This window comes from Giraffa tippelskirchi, chromosome 6 (genome assembly GCF_054371585.1).
Source record: "Giraffa tippelskirchi isolate mGirTip1 chromosome 6, T2T-mGirTip1v1.2.pri, whole genome shotgun sequence".
Taxonomy (NCBI): Eukaryota; Metazoa; Chordata; class Mammalia; order Artiodactyla; family Giraffidae; genus Giraffa; species Giraffa tippelskirchi.
In genome coordinates this window covers 151384161-151404077 of record NC_137280.1, presented here as the reverse complement: position 1 = coordinate 151404077, position 19917 = coordinate 151384161, and the positions used below count along the sequence as shown (strand labels likewise).

The 19917-nt window shown below is 46.3% G+C and overlaps 1 protein-coding gene across 3 annotated transcripts in view; it reads right to left on the bottom strand.

Moving 5' to 3' along the window:
* The window catches only part of TENM2 (teneurin transmembrane protein 2), a 1754865-nt gene that overhangs the window by 114492 nt on the left and 1620456 nt on the right, over window positions 1-19917 (bottom strand). For all 3 annotated transcript variants that reach the window (XM_081504400.1, XM_081504402.1, XM_081504401.1), the window contains one exon: window positions 10964-11110. In XM_081504400.1, coding sequence (XP_081360526.1) covers window positions 10964-11110 — 147 coding nt within the window. The remainder of the gene's footprint in view (window positions 1-10963; window positions 11111-19917) is intronic.

The following is a 19917-nucleotide window of genomic DNA, read 5'->3' as shown; positions in this document are numbered from 1 at the left end:
CTATAAAGAAAGCTGAGCACCAAAGAATTGATGCTTTTGAACTGTGGTGTTGGAGAAGACTCTTGAGAGTCCCTTGGACTGCAAGGAGATCCAACCAGTCCATCGTAAAGGAGATCAGTCCTGGGTGTTCACTGGAAGGACTGATGTTGAAGCTGAAACTCCAATACTTTGGCCACCTGATGCGAAGAACTGACTCATTTGAAAAGACCCTGATTCTGGGAAAGATTGAGGGCAGGAGAAGAAGGGGATGACAGAGGATGAGATGGCTGGATGGCATCACTGACTTGATGGACATGGGTTTGGTTGGACTCTGGGAGTTGGTGATGAACAGAGAGGCCTGGCGTGCTGTGGTTCATGGGGTCACAAAGAGTTGGACATAACTGAGTGACTGAACTGAATTGAACTGAACACATATATATGGAATCTTGAAAGATGTTACTAATGAACCTATTTTCAAGGCAGCAGTGGAGATGCAGACATAGAGAACAGACTTGGGAATGGAGAGGGTGGGACGAATGGAGAGAGTGGCATTGAAACATATATATTACCATATGTAAAACAGATAGCCAATGGGAATTTGCCATATGTTGCAGGGAGCTCAAACCTGGTGCTGTGTGACAAGCTAGAGGCATGGGATGGGGTGGGAAGTGGGAGGGAGGTTCAAGAGGAAGGGGACATGTGTATACCTATGGGTAATTCATATTGATGTATGACAGAAACCAATGCAATATTGTAAAGTAATTATCCTCCAATTAAAAAATAAATAAACAATAACAGAAAAATAAATCCAGGAAACCAGGCTTTTGGCTCCCATCTGTCCTTCTCTGCTGTGTGGCCTTCAAGCAGTTACTTTCCTCTTTGGACTTTGTAGCCACTGGCAATTGTATATTGCAGCTTTCCTGCACCTGACAATCCTGGGCTCCATAATCTCATAAAAGAAAGACATGGTGTCCCTTGGTGTGAGGCCCTACCCCTGGGTAGTGCTGGTAGTCTTGGCTGGGGGCAGATCGATGCTGGTGTACCTTGAGGATTGAAAAGGGAGGGAATTCCCTGGAAGAGGCTTGGGTTTTACTGCGTGTGGAGAGAGGTGGAAACACTGGGCTCCGAGCTTGGGGACACCTTGCAGTTTTCTTTTGATTCACATTTGGCCGCATAATTCTGGCCCCTCTCCAGTCCCCCAGAGCTCTTGGCTGAGAAGATGGAAAGTCAAAGAAAAGAGCACAGGCCTTGGGCAGCTGTTCTCTCCTCGCTGCGGAGAACGCCACGCTATTTAAAGTCCAACTGCTCCACTTTCCCCTGCTCGCCCCTGGCACTTCAGCACAGAAGCACTTTGTGGCAAAAAATGCACTCCAGATCCAAAACTGGGGGGAGAAAAGCTAATGCCGAGGCAATTTTTCAGAATGCTGCAGAATTCGTGCTGCTGAGGGGCTGAGGGCGTTAAGCAGATCTGCTCTGCTCTGATCTGGGACACAAAACTCAGGAGCTCTAAGGGGCCCTTGACTGTGTCCTGAAGCCTGATTTGGCTCCATTTTAGCTGGGGGACCTGGGTAAGCCACCGTCCTTCTCTGGCCCTTCTTTATCATCTATGTAAAGGACAATAATAAGAGGCTCCTAGGGCTCTCCTGGGCCACCTCCATGTTTTATTTGGGCAGTCTGGTAACATCTGAGCACCAGTCTGGCCTTTGCTAATAAAGGTTCCATGCACCAGGGCTTTGACCTTGAAACAAAGGACACTCTCTTTGCTGGTACCGTCTAGCCCCTCAGATATGCTCCTGGGAGGTGTTAGTCTCTGCATCAGATCTGTCAATCCTGGCATTACTGACATTTGGGGCTGGACCATTCTTCGTTGTGAGTCATCCTGTACATGCGGGATGTTTAGTAGCATCCCTGGCTTCTACCCACAAAATGCCAGCAGCGCCTCCTCTGTTCCTTCTTGCTGTGACTCATACAATGTCAGACATAGACAAGGTGCCCTGGAAAACTAAGTCGTCCCTGGTAGGGAACCACTAGTCTGGACTGAGGGGAGGGTTGAGGGAGCAACAGAGCTAATCATCACACCTGCACCCTTGAACCCTGACTTTGAAATTTAAATGCTGGTCAGAGAAACAAGGGGGGCATCTCTGTCATCTAGGCAGTTTCTCTGGTCAAGGCAAAAAGCAGGAAGCAAACAGAATGATACAAATGTTACCTCTCTGTCACCAGTTAGACCTTTGTTTTGATCCTTTAATTCTCCCAAATAAGTCCTCAGTGATTTGAATTATCAACTTTTGCAGATTATGCATTTTAATCATAATTTTATGATGAATATTTGATTTGTCATCTTATCAGGGAAAAATATATAATTCCTTAAGAGACACTTAATAACCATTTAAGCCTCTAAAGATTTGATTAGAAAAGACTGAAGGTGCTGTGTTAGGTAAACTCATGAACTTTCAACACCTTTTTATTTTCTTCAACAAACTCCATGGTCAAATACATTTACTATGAAAAGATTTTCAATGGAAAGTTTTACCTATGAGACGATGTCCCCCCAAGACCTTTTTTTGTAACAGCACACATTCTGTACTTGTTTAAACCTTCTTCAGAAACAACTTCTGAATTTTGTTGCTGTTTTAGAAGAAATGAGACGCTGGCTTTAAGGAAGAAAAGCGATGTCACAGTGGCCAGCTGAAAAGCCTGTTTTGAATATGCCCTTCCTGAGGTATCCTCATCTGGGAAATGGAAAAACTATGAAGAGAGAGACTCATAGACCTTGCATTTCTGGTGTGAAGACATAGATAATATAGAAGAAAGAAGGGGTAAATTGGGGTGTGACATTTGCTGTGAAGGAAACACCAGAGAGTGATGGGAGAAAGACAAAGGTGAACCTTCTATGATAGGCCTTTCTGCGGCCTTTGAGCTGAGACCTAAGAATAAGATGCTTCCCAAGTGGCTCAGTGGTAAAGAATCCATCTGCCAATGCATGAGACACAAGAGATGCAGGTTTGATCCTTGGTTGGGAAGATCCCCTGGAAGAGGAAATGGCAAGCCCACTCCAGTATTCTTGCCTGAAGAAGTCTGTCATGCAAAATGCCCAAGTCAGAGTATCGCTGGCCTTGGACCAGCAAGGGCTGGGGGATGAAACTTAGCCCACACAAGGCTCAGACGGCTGGCCAGAGAGGATGAAGCAGGTCTGCTATGGAGGTTATTGGGAACAGTGAGAGAGAAGGTAGGGACCCATCACAGCAGGCCCTCCAGGCCAAGGTGGAACACACAGAACTCTTAGTTGCTGAATGTATGATCTAGTTCCATGAACAGGGATTGAACCTGGGTTCCCTGCATTGGGAGTGCAGAGCCTTAGCCACTGGACCACCAGGGTAGTTCCCCAAGGTGAAACATTTGATTTTGATGCTAACTATGGGAGAAACCTTTGGAGGGCATGACATCATCTGACTTACAATGTAAAACTCTCTCTCTGCTTCTGTGTGGGGGCTCAGAGAACAGGGGCAAGAAGAGCAGCAGGGAAACCTCATGGGTTGCCTGTTCCCATGACCCAGGTGCCTCCAAAGCCCAGCATGCTGCTAAGTCGCTTCAGTCGTGTCCGACTCTGTGCGACCCCATAGACGGCAGCCCACCAGGCTCCTCTGTCCATGAGATTTTCCAGGCAAGAGTACTGGAGTGGGGTGCCATTGCCTTCTCCAATGCATGAAAGTGAATAGTGAAAGTGAAGTCGCTCAGTCGTGTCCGACTCTTAGCGACCCCATGGACTGCAGCCTACCAGGCTCCTCCATCCATGGGATTTTCCAGGCAAGAGTACTGGAGTGGGGTGCCATTGCCTTCTCCATAGTGCTCTTGAAATCTTACTGATTATAGCTTTTATACGCAATGGAAAGTGGATTCTATCTCTTTTTTGAACCTCAATAGAATAAAAGGTAACCAAAGCCCTAAACTCTCAGTACCCTCAATAGAAGAAGCTTCTCTCGTCAAATGTGCCCAGGAAATCAAAGACCTTATTACAGCTGGAAGGCCCATGTGGTTCGTTAGGAGTTTAGTTGGGGCTAGTTCTATTTCCCTCCCAAAGACGAGAGCCCCAGTGCCTGGCCAGCTGGAAGTGGCTTCTAGGCCAAGTCTTAGTCTTCTAAGCTTTAGATATATTGCTTTGCTCTCTGGGAGCTAATTGGTTATGGCTCCAGCTACATTTGCCACAAGGTCTTTGGACTGCAAAGGGAATCCTCATCCAACTCAATTAATAGAGCAACATTACATTTTTATGCTGTCCCCCACCCAATCCATCCATCAGCGTGATTTACACACATTAATCAAGGCGTTTACAATGGGTTCACCAAGCTTGCTCTCTCATTGGATGGAGAAACTGGACTATTTGGATTCTTCTGGAGTCCCTGAGGTCCCAAGCTTGGCTCTGCTAAACGTACAGACAAGGTGAGTTATTAATTAACAATTGAGATAAATGCCGCAACAGCATCCTTGAATCATGTCAAACCAATTTGGATGGTTATGGGATGGGGAGGAGGCAGTGGGTGAGGGGTGGGTTTTGTCTGTTCCAAGTGCTTCTGGACAGACTCCAGTGTTTTTTCTCCTCATTTAGACCTGGCTGGAGTACCCTGAGCTCAGGCCAGCATCCCCATCTCTTAACCCTATGCAGCCTCCTTTGGAGCAGAACAAGGAACTGAGCCTCACAGATGGAGGTGGGCTGGGAAATACTGTTCTGAAGGGCGGCCTGACTGAAGACCTTAACTGACAGAGAGAAAGGTCGACGCTGCTGGCGGATGGAAGAGCTCCTACCAGGGGTTCCTGACCACACCGATCTGAAGATCTGAGGGAGCAGGAGGCAGGCTGGAGACCCCAGGCTTGATACTGTGATGGGCTTTCTTTCCACAGAGCTGACGCCCATGCTCTGGGACGGTGTCTTCCCTAAGCTCCCGGTGAATGGCTTCCCACCCCATCTGCCTTCACACGCTGGATTGTAATACTAATACTACCATGCTTACCCATCTTTCAGATGGATTCTGAGCTTCAGATGGATTCAGCGAACTCTTTGTGGACACTGTGTGTCGTTTATCTTCATATTTCCAGAAGCCTCTTTCCAAAGTCTAACATTTAGTCGGCTCTCAACGAATTTTGTTAAACCATGAATGAATGACAAATGGAAGGATGGATGGATGGATTCACACTCTAACGACAGAGAGTTAAAGGCTACTTAAATTTTGAGACCAACATTGGCCACCTCTCCAACCAGGAATGGAGAGCACTTCTAAAACATACTAAAGTTATTTACTCAGAAACACAACAGGAAATTGTGTTCATATTTTTCCAATTCCTTCCTTCTTCCTGAATTAAATTCCTCTTTCTTCACTTCACTCCTCTTGGATTCTGGAAATTCTAGGGGTAGAGATCTTGGAAACAGGCATCACAACATTGGGCTGTGTCAGCCCAGGCAGGGGAAACTATTATTTGAAAAAAATTTTTTCTCAAAATGTGGTTGGCAGACCACTTATATCAGAATCCTTGGTAAAAATGCAGATTCCTACTCCCACATCTGACTTAATAAATCAGAATCTCAAAGGTTGGGACCAACAAATCTACATATTTACCAAGCTCTCCAGTGTTGTCATACAACACTGAGGTCTGATGAATGCTGGTTAGAATCTCACTGGTTATGTACTATGGGGAAATTACAGGTTTGGCTCCATCTCTGGATTCAGCATCCATTCTGGACAACGACAACACCATCAGTACTAATAACGTGAAAGCCAGCAACAGCCAACACAAGAGGTCATCCTATGAGCTGGGCACCTTGTAAAACGTATCACACACATTTTCTCCCTGAAACGTCATATCTGCTCATGGAGGTTGCAAAACCAGCCCTATTTTACAGACAACAAAACTGAAATTTTGAGGAGAAAACTAACTTGCAGAGGTGGGTTATGGTGATTGACTCCCAAGTCCAGGCTCTTAACCATAGGATGCTACAGTGGCACCTATTCAAAAATCAGGAAAGTGACAGGGGATGCACACAAAGCATCTTTCTTTTCTTTACCTTTTTAAAGACATTTGCTGATTTTTTTTTCCCGGCTGCACCTGTGGCCTGCAGGATCTTAGTTCTCCCACCACAGAACTTAGTTCCCAGAACCTATGTTCCCTGTGGTGAAAGCTCGGATTCCTAATCACTGGACCACCAGGGAAGTTCCCAGCATGTAACTTTCAGAGCTACTTGCTTCTTCTGTTGAAGCAAGACAGAGGGAAACAAAGACAATCCCTTAGTGTGGAGGGGAAGCCTTCAGAAGGGCTGTCTCCTAGCTCTCCATCTCTGAGCCTCTGCCCACAGTCTGGGGACAGCATCTGATAGGATTCCATGACCACTTCAGACAATAATGGAAGCCAGCCTTTCTACACACAGAGGGCCAGGGCACCTGATTCCAAGTTTTGGGTGATAAATGGGTGGAGGGAAGGCGTAAGGACTGTCTTTCCAGGGCAAACGGTCCAGCAGCGCCTCCCCACCTTGAGGTTCCCACTTTGAGAGGAAATCTACACCCTTTCTCCTACCCCTGGCTATGATGAACTAAATCTCACACCTCTGTCTTGGTGGTGATAATTAAATATTATCCGCCTGTCACTTGACGCACATGTTGTGTGTATTCTCAGACTTTAATGAGCTCGTATTTGTCTTCTGTAAGCAAAAACATTTCTTTGAGTCTCTTCTCTTACAAACTGGGGTGAGCAGTTCGAGCAAAGATCTCTCACTGTTAAAAAGACAGTCTGCTCCCATGCACGTCTGTCTGAACCGTGTCTGCTACTTCTCAGGGGCCATGGCAGGTGATGTTTGTCCCTTCAAAATCAGCCAGTGCTTCCTGAGGTTAAGCTGGTGGTCACATGGCTGGGGGAGTTGGGGGACTTTGAAAGTGATGAGAATAAGAAGGTAGGAATCCATAAATTGTTTGGCGGGGCATATTTTAAGGCAGCTCTTTCCAACAGGGTTTCTCATCTAAGAACCACAGAAGCCAGAAAATACTTGTGTGATCAGTCTCCCAAGTTTTCTGAGGAAGGTACTTAGTACTATTCTAGATGCATGGGGCTTCCCCAGGTGGTTCAGTCAGTAAAGAACCTGCCTGCAATGCAGGAGACCCAGGTTCCATCCGTGGGTTGGGAAGATGCCCTGGAGACAGTAATGGCTATCCACTCCAGTCTCCTTGCATTGGAAATCCCATGGACACAGGAATCTGGTGGGCTACAGTTCATGGGGTCACAAGAGTTAGACACTACTTAGCGACTAAGCTACCACCACCATTCTAGGTGCATAGGAGAGAACTTCATTCATTCCACATAACAGATGTGTAAGGTAAGTGGTTCTCAGAGAGAACCTGCATTAGCACCCTCTGGAAATTTACTAGACATTCAAATTCTTGCATCCTACCCCAGACCTACGGAATCAGAAAAGGGGATAGGGCTAACAACCTATGTGTAATCAAGCCCTCCAGGTGGTTTTGCTATAAGCTCAGCATTGAAAACTACTAGTGTGTGTAGGCATTAAAACTTCTTGATTCTCTAGGCAAGGATACTGGAGTGGGTAGCCATTCCCTTCTCCAAGGGATCTTCCCAACCCAGGGATCGAACCCAGGTCTCATGCATTGCAGGCAGATTATTTACCGCCTGAGCCACCAGGGAAGCCTTGCATGGAGGAACTCAGGTTGAAAAAGGCTGTAGAAGACTTCAAATATCTATTTCCATATTTGCATCTATATTTATCTCTGTTTAAAATAAAAAAGATCTATCACTTTAAACTTGAGAGTTTTTTTAAAAAAATGTAGAGTGTTCCTAGATGGAAAAATGATTTGGCTCTTCCAGCTTGCTTTGGAAGGGTGTTCTATTATGTTCCCCATTCATGAGGTTTATAACAAATGCGCTCACTGCAGCTGCTCCCCAGGCCTGGGCGTCCCTCCGACCCACCCACTGCCATGTCTAGAGACCCACAAAGCTCTTCCTGAAAACTGGCAAAGCAGGCCAGAGCCTGGGGCAGAACTCCCACCCCCACCCCCACCCCCAAATGAGCAGAACAGGATAAAATTAGTCTGCTGCAGGGCTGGGTCTGGAGTTGATGAGGAACAACTTCAATGTTTATCAATAAACCGCAGAGTGCTGAGCACACCTCCTCGGGAAGTAACTAGCCATAAAAAGGATACTCCGCACCGAGGAATCTCCTCCAAAAAAAGAACTCAGTTCATTCGTGAATTGCTTACGCCAGGTGAGAGAATCCCTGCCTACCCCTCTCACCTGACATAAGCAACTCTGAATTAACTGGGAGTTTCTTTTTATAAATACTGTGCAGAGCTGTTTTTTTTCTTCTTGGTGGTTAATTACTTCCTTGGGAGGTTGCTTTAATGGTTCCCATAACAAGGCCATTATTGTCTTCAGCATAATCACTGCCTCCTTTGCTTCTGTGGCCTGCCTTTCAGATGCTTCTTGCCTCTGCCTGCCAGGAGGGACCCTGAATGGTGCCCCTTGGGCAGTCCTCAGGCTGGGGACTTGCTGGGTATCTCTCCCAGCCCCATCACTTCAGGGATTTTCTCCTGGTGGGAGCTGGGATCCGAGTGGGGCTGGTGGAGGGAGAAGGGAGTGGTGCAGGGCACATCTGGGGGAGATTGGGTCCCCCACCCCCCGGGGGGGAACGTTTCAGCCATTTGCTAAGCTTTCAGCTGCTGACACCAGTGCCAGGGAAGGAAGCAAGTTCCTTTCTGGAAGGTGAAAGAGCAGACCTGTAAGCAACCGCTTTGCTTGGTGAAACCACCAGGGACCAGATGCAAAAATAGTGAATATTACCAGGAAAAGCAATGCAATTCTGACTATCTCTCTTGGAAAAAAAAATGTATTACGGACTTATGCCTCACTTCATTCAAAAATGAATTAAAAGTGGCTTCTGTTTGGGCTAAACGAATGAATGGGAGCACTGTGTCAAGTCTATAAACTTTTTGTGACTGGTGTACTCCTATCAGTGTACACATATTTGTTTACCTAGAAACTACAGAGGTGTTACAACTGCAATAATAGGTTATGGGAATTGCAAAATGGGAAGATGAAGGAAAACAGAAATAGGATGTCTGTTATGTTCAGCCTTCATCTCCAGACACCACTGAAGCTGGCCCCTTGGGACCGTGAGGGCAGGGGCTGACAGTCCCAGGGTGCAGGGATTGGCACATATGAGAGAATACATATTTTTGTTAAATACTCAGACTCATACCTTCTTATACCCAGAAACAGTTTCTGCCCTGAGGAAATGCTGACCACATAAGTCATTTTGGTAGGGGTGGATGACAAACCTGTACTCATGTTAGGGGACCATGACTCTGTTCCTAGGATATCAGGTGGTCCATACGCTACCGCAATCCCATTTAGCCCCTGAATCTCAGGACTCCATCAAGGAATAAACAACACAGGAAAATTAAGCTCCGAGGTGTAGAACAGAGGTCAGCAAACTTCTGATAAGGGATCAGAGAATAACAATTTTAGGCTTTGTCTTGGCCAACTAACCAACATTGCCTTAATGCTGAAAGCAGGACAAAACATAAACAAATAGGTGTAGCTATGTTCCAATGAAACTCTACATACGGACACTGACATCTGAATTCCACATAGTTTTCATGTGTCATGAAACATTTTGCTTCATTTTATTCTTTCCCCAACCATGAAAAATGTAAAAACCATTTTTTTTGCTTGTAGGCTTTGCTTGTACAAAAACAGGCAGTGGATTGGATTTGGTCCAAGGGCTGTGGTTTGCCAACCTTTGGTTAGAACATGGATTTTGGAGTCAGAGCTGGGTTTGGATTGTGATTAAAACAGAAAGAGAGTCACAGATGTAGAGAACAATCTAATGGTTACCCAGGAAAAAAGATGGGGAGGGATAAACTGGGAGACTGGGGTTGATATATACATACATTACTATATATAAAATAGATAACTAATAAAAGCCTACTGTGAAGAAAGCTGAGCGCCAAAGAATTGATGCTTTTGAACTGTGGTGTTGGAGAAGACTCTTTAGAGTCCCTTGGACTGCCAGGAGATCCAACCAGTCCATCCTAAAGGAGATCAGCCCTGGGTGTTCATTGGAAGGACTGATGTTGAAGCTGAAACTCCAATACTTTGGCCACCTGATGCGAAGAGTTGGCTCATTGGAAATGACCCTAATGCTGGGAAGGATTGGAGGCAGGAGGAGAAGGGGACGACAGAGGATGAGATGGTTGGATGGCATCACCGACTCAATGGACATGGGTTTGGGTGGACTCCGGGAGTTGGTGATGGACAGGGAGGCCTGGCGTGCTGTGATTCATGGGGTTGCAAAGAGTTGGACACGACTGAGTGACTGAACTGAACTGAACTGTATAGCACAGGGAACTCTACTGAATTCTCTGTAATGGTTTACATGGGAAAAGAGTCTAAAAAAGTGTGGATATATGTATATGTATAACTGATTCACTTTGCTGTACATCTGAAAGTAACACAACGTTGTAAATCAACTGTACGCCAATAAAAATTAAAGAAAAAAGTTACTTCATCACTCTCTAGGCCTCAGTTTCCTCATCTGTATAGAAACATCTCAAAGGGCCGAAAGGATGAAGCCATTTCACAGCTCATGACATCCTAGCCCATGTTGAACATATAACGTCACTAGCACAGATTTGTTTGTAACTCCATACCCTGTAAGGAATGGTCACCCAAAGGTAGAGTCAGGGCCTGGCCACCCTTCTGAGGGGACATGAACTTGAGAAACCAAAGCCAGTATCCACCTCCTGGTGCCTCCAGGGGCCCCCGCTGTCCCAAGGACGCCCGTTCTCTGCTGCCTTTGTTTCAAAGGAAGTGTTACAACAACATTTGACAATAGCAGAGGGGAGGTCTTTCAGAAGGGCCTCATGACGACCGTCTATAGGCAACGCTCTGCTCTTGAGGGGCCGGGAATTCGAAGACGATCACTCACCTCCCTCATTATCCTTGTTATCCGCACAGGAGGTTTCCATGGCAACATTGCATCCGGGCCCTCTCCAGCCGGTCTGGCAGACACACTGCCAGCTGTTCTGACCCAGTGTGCATCTCCCGTTGCCGTTGCACAAATCAGGGCAGCCATCTGGTTGGAGAAACGGAGAGGATGAGGAGGAGGAACGAGAGGCTGCGCTGGGGCTGCAGGGGAGCCATGCAAAGGGGGAGCAAGGCCACAGGGCGGCCGCTGGGCCAGCCGCAGAGGGGGGCCCATACCTGGCTCGGGAGGAGTCGGGGAAGCAGGCGATGCATGCGGTTGCAAGACGTTAGCAGGGGCCCAGATGCAGACGCTCCCCAGTGACACTGACCTGTGTGAAGGGGTCTGGGGCAACCTTCCCAAAGTGGGGAACGTTCTGGAAAAATGAAACTAGCCCTGAGCAGACAAGTCTAGTAGGCTGTTTCTTCCAGCCCATGGCTCAGGGTTGATGCTACCTCAAGAAAAATCTTTTCTTTCTTTTTTCAGTGCCTTCTGCAGAAGGGAGAAAATTCCCTACCAACCCAGGGTGGAGGCTGAGTGCCCTCCATCTTTCAGAATTTTAAAACTAAATTTACATGTGATTAGCATGAGCTTCTTAGGACCAAGAACTGGATGGTTCTGCTGGGCTATTTTCATATTTTTGTGGTATTTAGTTTTAAGGGACACTTAAAATGTTGGCTGCTGATCACTCAACCTATTTATGGCATGATGTAAAAATATTGCAGGATCTGACGCCTGGGGAAGGGGTAGGTGCTCAGTGCTGTGGATTAGGAGAAAGCAGAGGAAAGCTTATGTGCCTGGGGGGAGGCAGGAGGGTTCGAGTCATTCTTATTTTGTGGTTTTCTTTTCCTTTTTGGGTGTGTGTTTGTGTAGGATCAGTAGCCTGCCTCATTCCCTAGCTGCCCCAGCTCCCAAAACAGTTGCAGCTACTGCTCTCCTGACCTGAGCCTGGGCAAAGAGAGTCTGGATGAGGAAAGAAGAGAAAGACTGGGGGTCACTACGGAGAGAGGGGGGGGTCTCTGGGAGGATGTGGCCAAGCTCATAAAACCTACTTGCTGGCAAGAATTCCTAGATATGTTTTCATCTTTCTTTCCTTTAACAGCTTTATTGAGGTATAATTTACATACCATAAAATTCACCTGCTTTAAGTGTACAAGGAAATGACTTCGAGGAAATTAAAGACGTGCTATCTAGGTATGTTCCCTTACATACCTACATTTAAAGAGATTCTAACATTAAAACAGATTCCGAATGACCATTAATTTAATTGTCCTCAGAAAATAACTTTTCCTGGATCTCTTTCTATCTTGACTTCTTCCTACCATCTCCATCTCTTTCTATGTCTATTTTTAAACCACACAAAGTGCAGGGTGGATTGGGCTGTGGCAGAGGGATGAAGCGGCTTCGTAATGATGGAAGTAATTGATTTGAAACCTTTCTGGCCCAAATCTTCTGAATCAGAACTGTGTCTCTCCCCCTCCTTCTCTCTCCAGCGTTCCGGAGGCCATCACCTGGCCGCCTTCCTCTCTTCTCTTGAGTCCCCCTTATGAGAATGCCGATAAACCTAATTTGTGCATGTGGCAGAGATGGGAATTTAAAGGACTCCTCCTAAGAAGAAAGGGCTGGAGAGTTTGAAATTGAGCTGAAATTTACTTCTTTAAGGAGTTTCACTCCTCAATACTTCTGCCCTCCTATCCTTTCCAGAATGTGGTATGGGTTAGGACCTGGGTAAGCAACAGGAGAAGTTCTACATGCAGAAGTCTCTGTAAAGAAACAGCTTTCTTGAGAGGAGGCATGAGGAGATGGTGATCAGGGAATTTTTTTCTTTTGTTGTAGAGCCTGGCACTCAATCCAGGATGTGAGCAAAGCACTGGTGTTTGCATACCTAGAAAAAGACTTACTGATCTCCACACCTATCCTCTCAAAGTCAAGAGTCACATTTCCATTCCTTACCTACCAAGGAGGTGACCACAGCCCTGCCTGGCATACGGGTGATTTTCCCATCTCTTTATACTTTGAGAGAGAGCTGGGAGAGGAAGCCAGCCTCGGTGTCAGGGAAATGCCACAAATATTTCTGCAGGAGCAAAATGCAGCTCAGTAGGTAAAGCCCAAGGGACATTTCACAGATTCGCAAGGAAAAGAGAGTATCTGCAACCCCCAGCCACCTCCAGCTTTACAATTGCTATGAGCAGAGTTTTAGTTTCCCTGGGTCACAGAGAAGACACTACATGACAGACCCACCAGCATCACCTGGCATGATATCTATTACGTGTGCTTTGTTATTTAGCTACTTTGAGGTCTTGTGTTTGACTAAAATCATGCCCAAAGTCTCAACAGAAGCCTCATTGTGTAGGAAACCCACATCTACTACATACATTTCAAATTTGCAAAGAACTCCAGCATGTCAGTCAGATATGCACTCAAAATATGTATGCTCCTAGATTGAACGAGGTTTTTTTTTTTTCCCTTTTCTTTCTCTCTCCATTGCCCCCCTCCTCCCCAGACCAACTGAAGTGAGATAAACAGACCACAGTAGCTGGTTTTCTCCACATTGTATGAGGAAGATGAAAACACGAACAGTGGGAAGCTGGCAAATCTCTGAGAAGTTTTGGGGCAGCTGGGAATTAATGGACAGGATGTTGCTTTTTAGCTTGAAGAGGAAGAAAGCAGCCTTGGTAAATGCGTGGCGTTGCTAGGCAACCCCAAGCTACCCCTAGCACAAGTTCATTCTGCTGGTGGCCTTCCGAGGAGGTGATTCGTTGTGTTTGTAAAGTGCAAAGCCAGCCTCTGCTTAAGGGAAAACAAAACGTAGGAAGTAATTAGTCTGGAGGGCAAATGGGTATCAGGTGGTGGCTTTTCCCTGGAGAAGAATCTAAAACTGCAGTTGAATGGGGCTTATGGGCTTAGACTTGGGGATCCAGCAGGTCTCTTGTGTGGAGTCTTCTGGATTTCAGGCTAGCTCCTTCCTTGAGTGCTTATCTCTGAGACCACTAACACAGAAGGCCTGAGGCACAGCTGCTTGGTTTGTCTTACAGCTGGCGAGCTGGCTGTTGGAAACTTAAGGTTCTATCATGACCCTAGACCTGAGATTCTCAACTGAGGCAGTTGTGGCCCCCATCCCTCCCTCCAGGGGCCATGGGCAATGTCTGAAGACGCTTGGGATTGTCACATCTTGGGGAGGATGCTACTGACATCTGGTGGGTAGAGGCTGGATGTTCAGCATCTTACAATGCCTAAGACAGTCCCCTCAACAAAGAATGAAACAGCCCCAGGGGTCAGCAGTGCCGAGGTGGAGAAGCCTTGCTCTTGATCGAAAGTTGCACGAGAGCGGAGATTTCCCTGTTTGCTGTTGGATCTCAGAAATTAACCCAGTGTCAGGCACACAGTAGGTGCTCTAATGAATGGAAACACAAATCAGGTGGTGCTAGATCATTTCAGCCTGGCCTTCATCTATAGACTCTTCTGAGAGCTATGAGAAGCTAGTGGGGCCTCCTTCTTCAAGACCTAAGTCTTCTTCCCAGAGAGAACTTTCTAGGGCAACGATGATATCTGGGGCTGGTTCTATCACACTTCGAATGCTTTTGGCAGAAAGCATTGGAAATAGAATCATTTCCAAGACTTTTCTACACACAGAATTCTAACCACTAGGAAAAAATATTCGTTGGCACAGTTACCAGGTAGGCAGAGTTTCTGCCTTAACAAAAATTAGAGCTGATGTAAAAATTAAGGATTTAAAAAACCTCAAAACCCAAACACACTGGCATATTCTGATGACTCCTGAGTTTTCAACTCTATTCCCTTGAACACTGGACCTGGACTCCAAGTTGCATCTCAACATCTCCATCTGTTCACTCATAAGTATCTCAAACTCAACAGAATTTGGTTTCTTGATCTTCCTTCCCCTCCCAAGCTCTGATTCCTTGATCAACGGATGGCACCTCCGTGTATCCCACTGGCCAAGACCGAAGCCTTGGAGTCATTGTTAATTACCCACCCCGCCCCCTCCTCTCTCATCTCATGTATCTAGTCAACAATCAAGTCCTGTTCTTTAAGAAACCCTACCTGTTCTTCCTAAATATCTCTAGAATGTTAACCTGAGCCATCCCCATCTTTGGTTTCAACTCTGGTCAAAGCCATCTAACCAGTCTCCCTGCCACCGGTCTTGTACCATTATCCCTTCTCTCAGTTCTAGACCCTGCTGCAAACACTTCTATAGCTTCCTGATGACCCTGGGTAAAGTCTGAGGTCCTTGGCTTCCAGATCTTACACTGGTTATCACCATATCAGTCTAACTCAATGTCACTTCAGGCTTTATTCACATCGAAGCCGTTCGGCCTTTTGTGATCTATCTAACTTCACCCCATCCTTCACTCAACTCACCTCCAAAGAGCCTTTTTGAAGCTCCCAAATCGAATTCCACCTATCATGGTGCTTTATCCTACCCTATCCTATTCTATCCACCACACAGAATCACAGCTCTCTGGCATCTCCTTGATGCTTGCTAGCCCTTGTAGTAGCTCTTCTTTATGACGTTTTATCATCACCTGAAGGAAAATAGTTGTAATAAATGTGCACATCATCACAACTGCCATTTGAATGGGGTCCCTAAAACCATGCAGTGTACAACTGCTCTGGGCATTTCTGTTATCACGTAAACCTGCTAAGGCAGGGGCCATGTCTATCCTGTTTACTCTTGGCTTGCTAGTACTCAACACACAGGCAGGGGGTGAATGAATGAGTGACTTCTGACTGAAATCAGCATCTCTGACACCTTTGGCAGAGTGGAAATGGGATAGTTTCCACGACTTGTATACGCGCAGAATTCTGAACACTAAAAAAAAAATTTCATCGACATAGTTACCAGGTAGGCAGGCTCTCTGCCTTAACAAAAATTAGGCACAAGCGAAATAATGTCTATAGCACAGTAAAAAGGGGAGCATAAATGTACTTGAATAAAGCTATAATTATCATAAAAGGCTTTTCTAAAAAAGCATCAAGAAATGTTCTGCCACGTGCAGCAATTGAGAGGTAGAAATAAGTGGCTAATACGGGACAAGGGATATGGAAAGAGAAGTAGGACTTTAACATTCCACATCGGGCACACCTTAGAAAAGCAGAGAGGGCAACACACAGATGGCAATGCAAGTGAAACACAAAGCAAGATGCATGTCAATGCAGACAGATGACAAAACAAGCTGGAGAAGGGAGACTTATCTGCCTGCTTGTTCAAGAGACCATTAGGAGGGCTACTGCAGCCTGACTACACCCCTGTGGAAAGGTTTTTCTGAGTCCAGGGGAAAACCCGAACCCGGTTTGTAGTCAGAGATTTCTGAGATCAAAACCTGGATCTGCCTCTTGTTGTCTGTGTGACCATGAGCTAGTGGCTTTACTTTCACCCCTGTTTGTAAAACTCTATCTTGCTAATTGGAAAAGGAAATATGGCAGCCCACTCCAGTATTCTTGCCTGGGAGAATCCCATGGACAGAGGAGCCAGGGGGGCTACAGCCCATGGGGTCACAAAGAGTCAGACACTACTTAGCGACTAAATCTCCACCACCATCTTGCTAATGGATCTTATTTCTTGTCCTGCCCAAAAGAATGCGATCTGCACAAGGGCTAGGATTTTTGTGTCTTTTGTTCACTGAAGTATCCTCAGTGTCTAGAAAAACAGCTGGCATATAACACATGCAATCAACATTTGCTGAATGAATGAATGAACAAGGATGATGGTAATACCTTACACAGATGTCAAAGGGGTAAAATGAAATGTTAAAGGCAAAGATTTTAGCATCAAGTCGGAGCACATTGCAACTGCTCCATAGAGAGAAGCACTTACAGTTATTAGTGTTGATATAATTGTTGATATTACAAATATTATATATAATTAGTGGCAGGCTTTTTTGGGGGAGCATAAGGTGAAGTGCAGGCCACTTCTTCTTGCCTCATCTCCAGATTAAGAAAAAACCAAAAGCCTATCCTATTTCAAATTAAAAAATGGAGATTTCTGGGGGTGTCCTGAGTGTGTGACTGCCTCACATCCTAGGAAAACCTCACTCCCCTTTGCCCACCACCCAAGACTCCAGCAAGGTCACTGGAAGTGTTTTCAGATAACCCATTGACACTAAGAGCCACTCTGAGGAGCAGAAGAGTTGAAAATAAAATGAGTGATGACTTTTTCTTTTGGAAAGCGTCGTACTTTTGCTTGTTCACTTAATTAGGGAACCCCTTCTCCCCCAACTGCTTTAAACATCACTATTTTCTGAGAGCTGTGCATTGCTGGAATTGATGATCAGATGCACAATGGAAATATGTAATAGAGTCTGTCACTGCACTCCAGAACTCTTTAGACCTGCAAACAGCTGAGGGACTGGAGACCAGGGGTTCTGTGGTCATTTCTATTAAAGAGCAGCGGCAAATGCTCAGAAAATTCAATTGGGTGTTTCAAGATACTCTGGGGCAAACTCCAACTAATTTTAGAAGCCTGACTCTGCCCAAGAAGCATTCTGGTCCCCAGAAAATAGCAAGACTTGTCCTCTCACTCATCTGGGTGAGTAAGAGGGAGCAGGGAAGAGACTCTGCTTCCAGGTACAAACTGGTCCAGACCCTCAGCCACGAACCTGAGCTTGAACAGCTGCCCCTGCATTGTCAGAGAAGATGCAGAAAATCCAGAGACAGATGTTCCTTCATCTCAACGACATGTGTATGTCTTTAAGGGTTTGTGTAGGGCTAAGGAGGGGGTATGCTGTGGGGGGAGGGCTGGGAAGGCCAGTGATCCCTTCCACCGTCTGCTGCTTCTCTTTCGCTCAGAAGGCAGAAATCATGCCGCCCCCTCCACCCCAGCAGCAACAGAAGCTTCCATGAGGTGATATAAATTTGGATCCAGGTGTCAATACTGCCTGTTTCCCAGATGAACCAGGATTTTCACTGATCAGCATCATTTCTGTCTGCCCAGGAAAAGGAAGGCAGCAGGCTCAGCCTTGGGCTCAGAAAAAAAAATGCATCTTATTTTGTACAGTTTTGATGCTTCCAGCTCTTACTAGTACACTTTTTAAAAGAGTAGAAAATCATGAAGGGAGGAAACAGTTTAGGCAGCAATAACTGGGGATCATTCTGGGGAGGGAAATCCTATGTCAATTACTTAGCAAATTGAGACTGAGTCATTACTGCTTCTAGGCCTTTTGGCTAAGTGTAGTATGGGGGCTTCCCAGGTGGCACAGTGAATCCACCTGTCAATACAGGAGATGCAAGAGAAGTAGGTTCGATCTTTGGGTTGGGAAGCTCCCCTGGAGAAGGACATGGCACCCTGCTCCAGTATTCTTGCCATGGACAGAGGAGCCTGGTGGGCTACAGTCCATGGGGGGTCACAAAATGTTGGACACGACTGAGCATACATTATCACCCAGGAGCACTGGAGTTGGACACAAGCCTGTGCTTTCCTTGGGGGGAGTCTGCTTTCTTCCTTTCTTTATTACTTTTCTTTATCCCACGTCACCCAATCATAGGAGGATGTCATGGGTTAGTGATGGGCAAATATCAGGAGGTTGCTAAGGTACACATCAGCTGGAGCCACACTGAACACCACTGATGATGCACCAGGGGTTTCTCCCATTGCTTCAGATCACAGCGGTGCTTCTCAAAGTGTGGTCCTGGTACCACCAGGAGCAACATCACCAGGGGCAACATCTCATTAGAAACGCGCACTCTTGGGTTCCATCCCAGACCCACCATCAGGACCTCTGGGGGTGGGGCCCGGCAGTCGGCATTTTAACAAGCCCTCCAGCAGGTTCTGAAGGCTGCTGTGTGAGAACCGCTGCTTCAGGATCAAGTTCTAACTCCTTAAAAAAGCCTCCAAGGCCCCACATGATCCAAATCTGTCCATCTCATCTCCCGTCACTTGAGGTTTCTGCTCTCTGACCTTCAGCCATGCTGCTCTGCTCTGCTCTAGAACACAGCCTGCCTGCACAGCCTGGATTCGCCTTTTATGCTTTGCAAGATTCCTCCCCTAAACCCTGCTCCCTGCACTTACTTTGGCAAAGCCATGCATTCTTGGCTTGTTCAGAGAAGGCTTTCTGACATGCAGCTCAGGGATCTGCCCTCATCATATGACTTCACAGCACCACCTACTCCTTCTAAAGCACGCACCATCATTCTAATTCATCCTTTGTTTGGAGCAGTAGGTCTTCACTTGGCTGCACATTAGAATCACTTGGGAGCCTTGAAAACTCCTGATTGTAGGCTGCACCCCAATTAAATCAGAATCTCCAAGGATGAGGCTCAGACATCAGTATTTTGATTTCTTGAGCTCCCCAAGTAGTTCCTCTGTGCAGCTGAGATTGAGAACTCTCAATGCCTGTCTTTCTGGGAGCATCCAGGCCTCCCAAGAGCAAAGACTGTTGTACAGGCTGTTTTCCCAGCAGCTGGCATTAAAGATGTTTGTTGAATGAATGCATAAATAAGCCACATGGTGTTTCTGCTGCTTCACTGTGTCCTTGAGTCAGCAGCCAGGTAAAGGGAAAAGCTTCTTGCAGGCCACGCCCCCTGGATGGATGACACCTCCCCCAAGTCAAAGAAACAGCTGGTTCCAGCACTGGGTCTAAAACCAAGCTGACGCCAATGGCCATGGATGCATGCTGGGGGAGTCTGTGCCTCTTAACTTGGAACCAGCTGATCCCTTCTGACAGAAAGAGACAGGAGAGAGCACCCAGCGAGGGAGAAGAGAGGCATGTTGGTAGATTAAGAGGGTGACAAGAGTTCCACAAAGGCAAGGATGACAATAATAAGAGAGCCCAATGGTTTAATTTGGTTCTTGGAGGATAATCAAGTTGTTGTAGCTCGTGCTGCTTATTCCCACAGCTGTCCAGCAAATAATGAATGTGGTACCTACCCGGTATGGAAATAGGGACAAAGGCACGACTCTG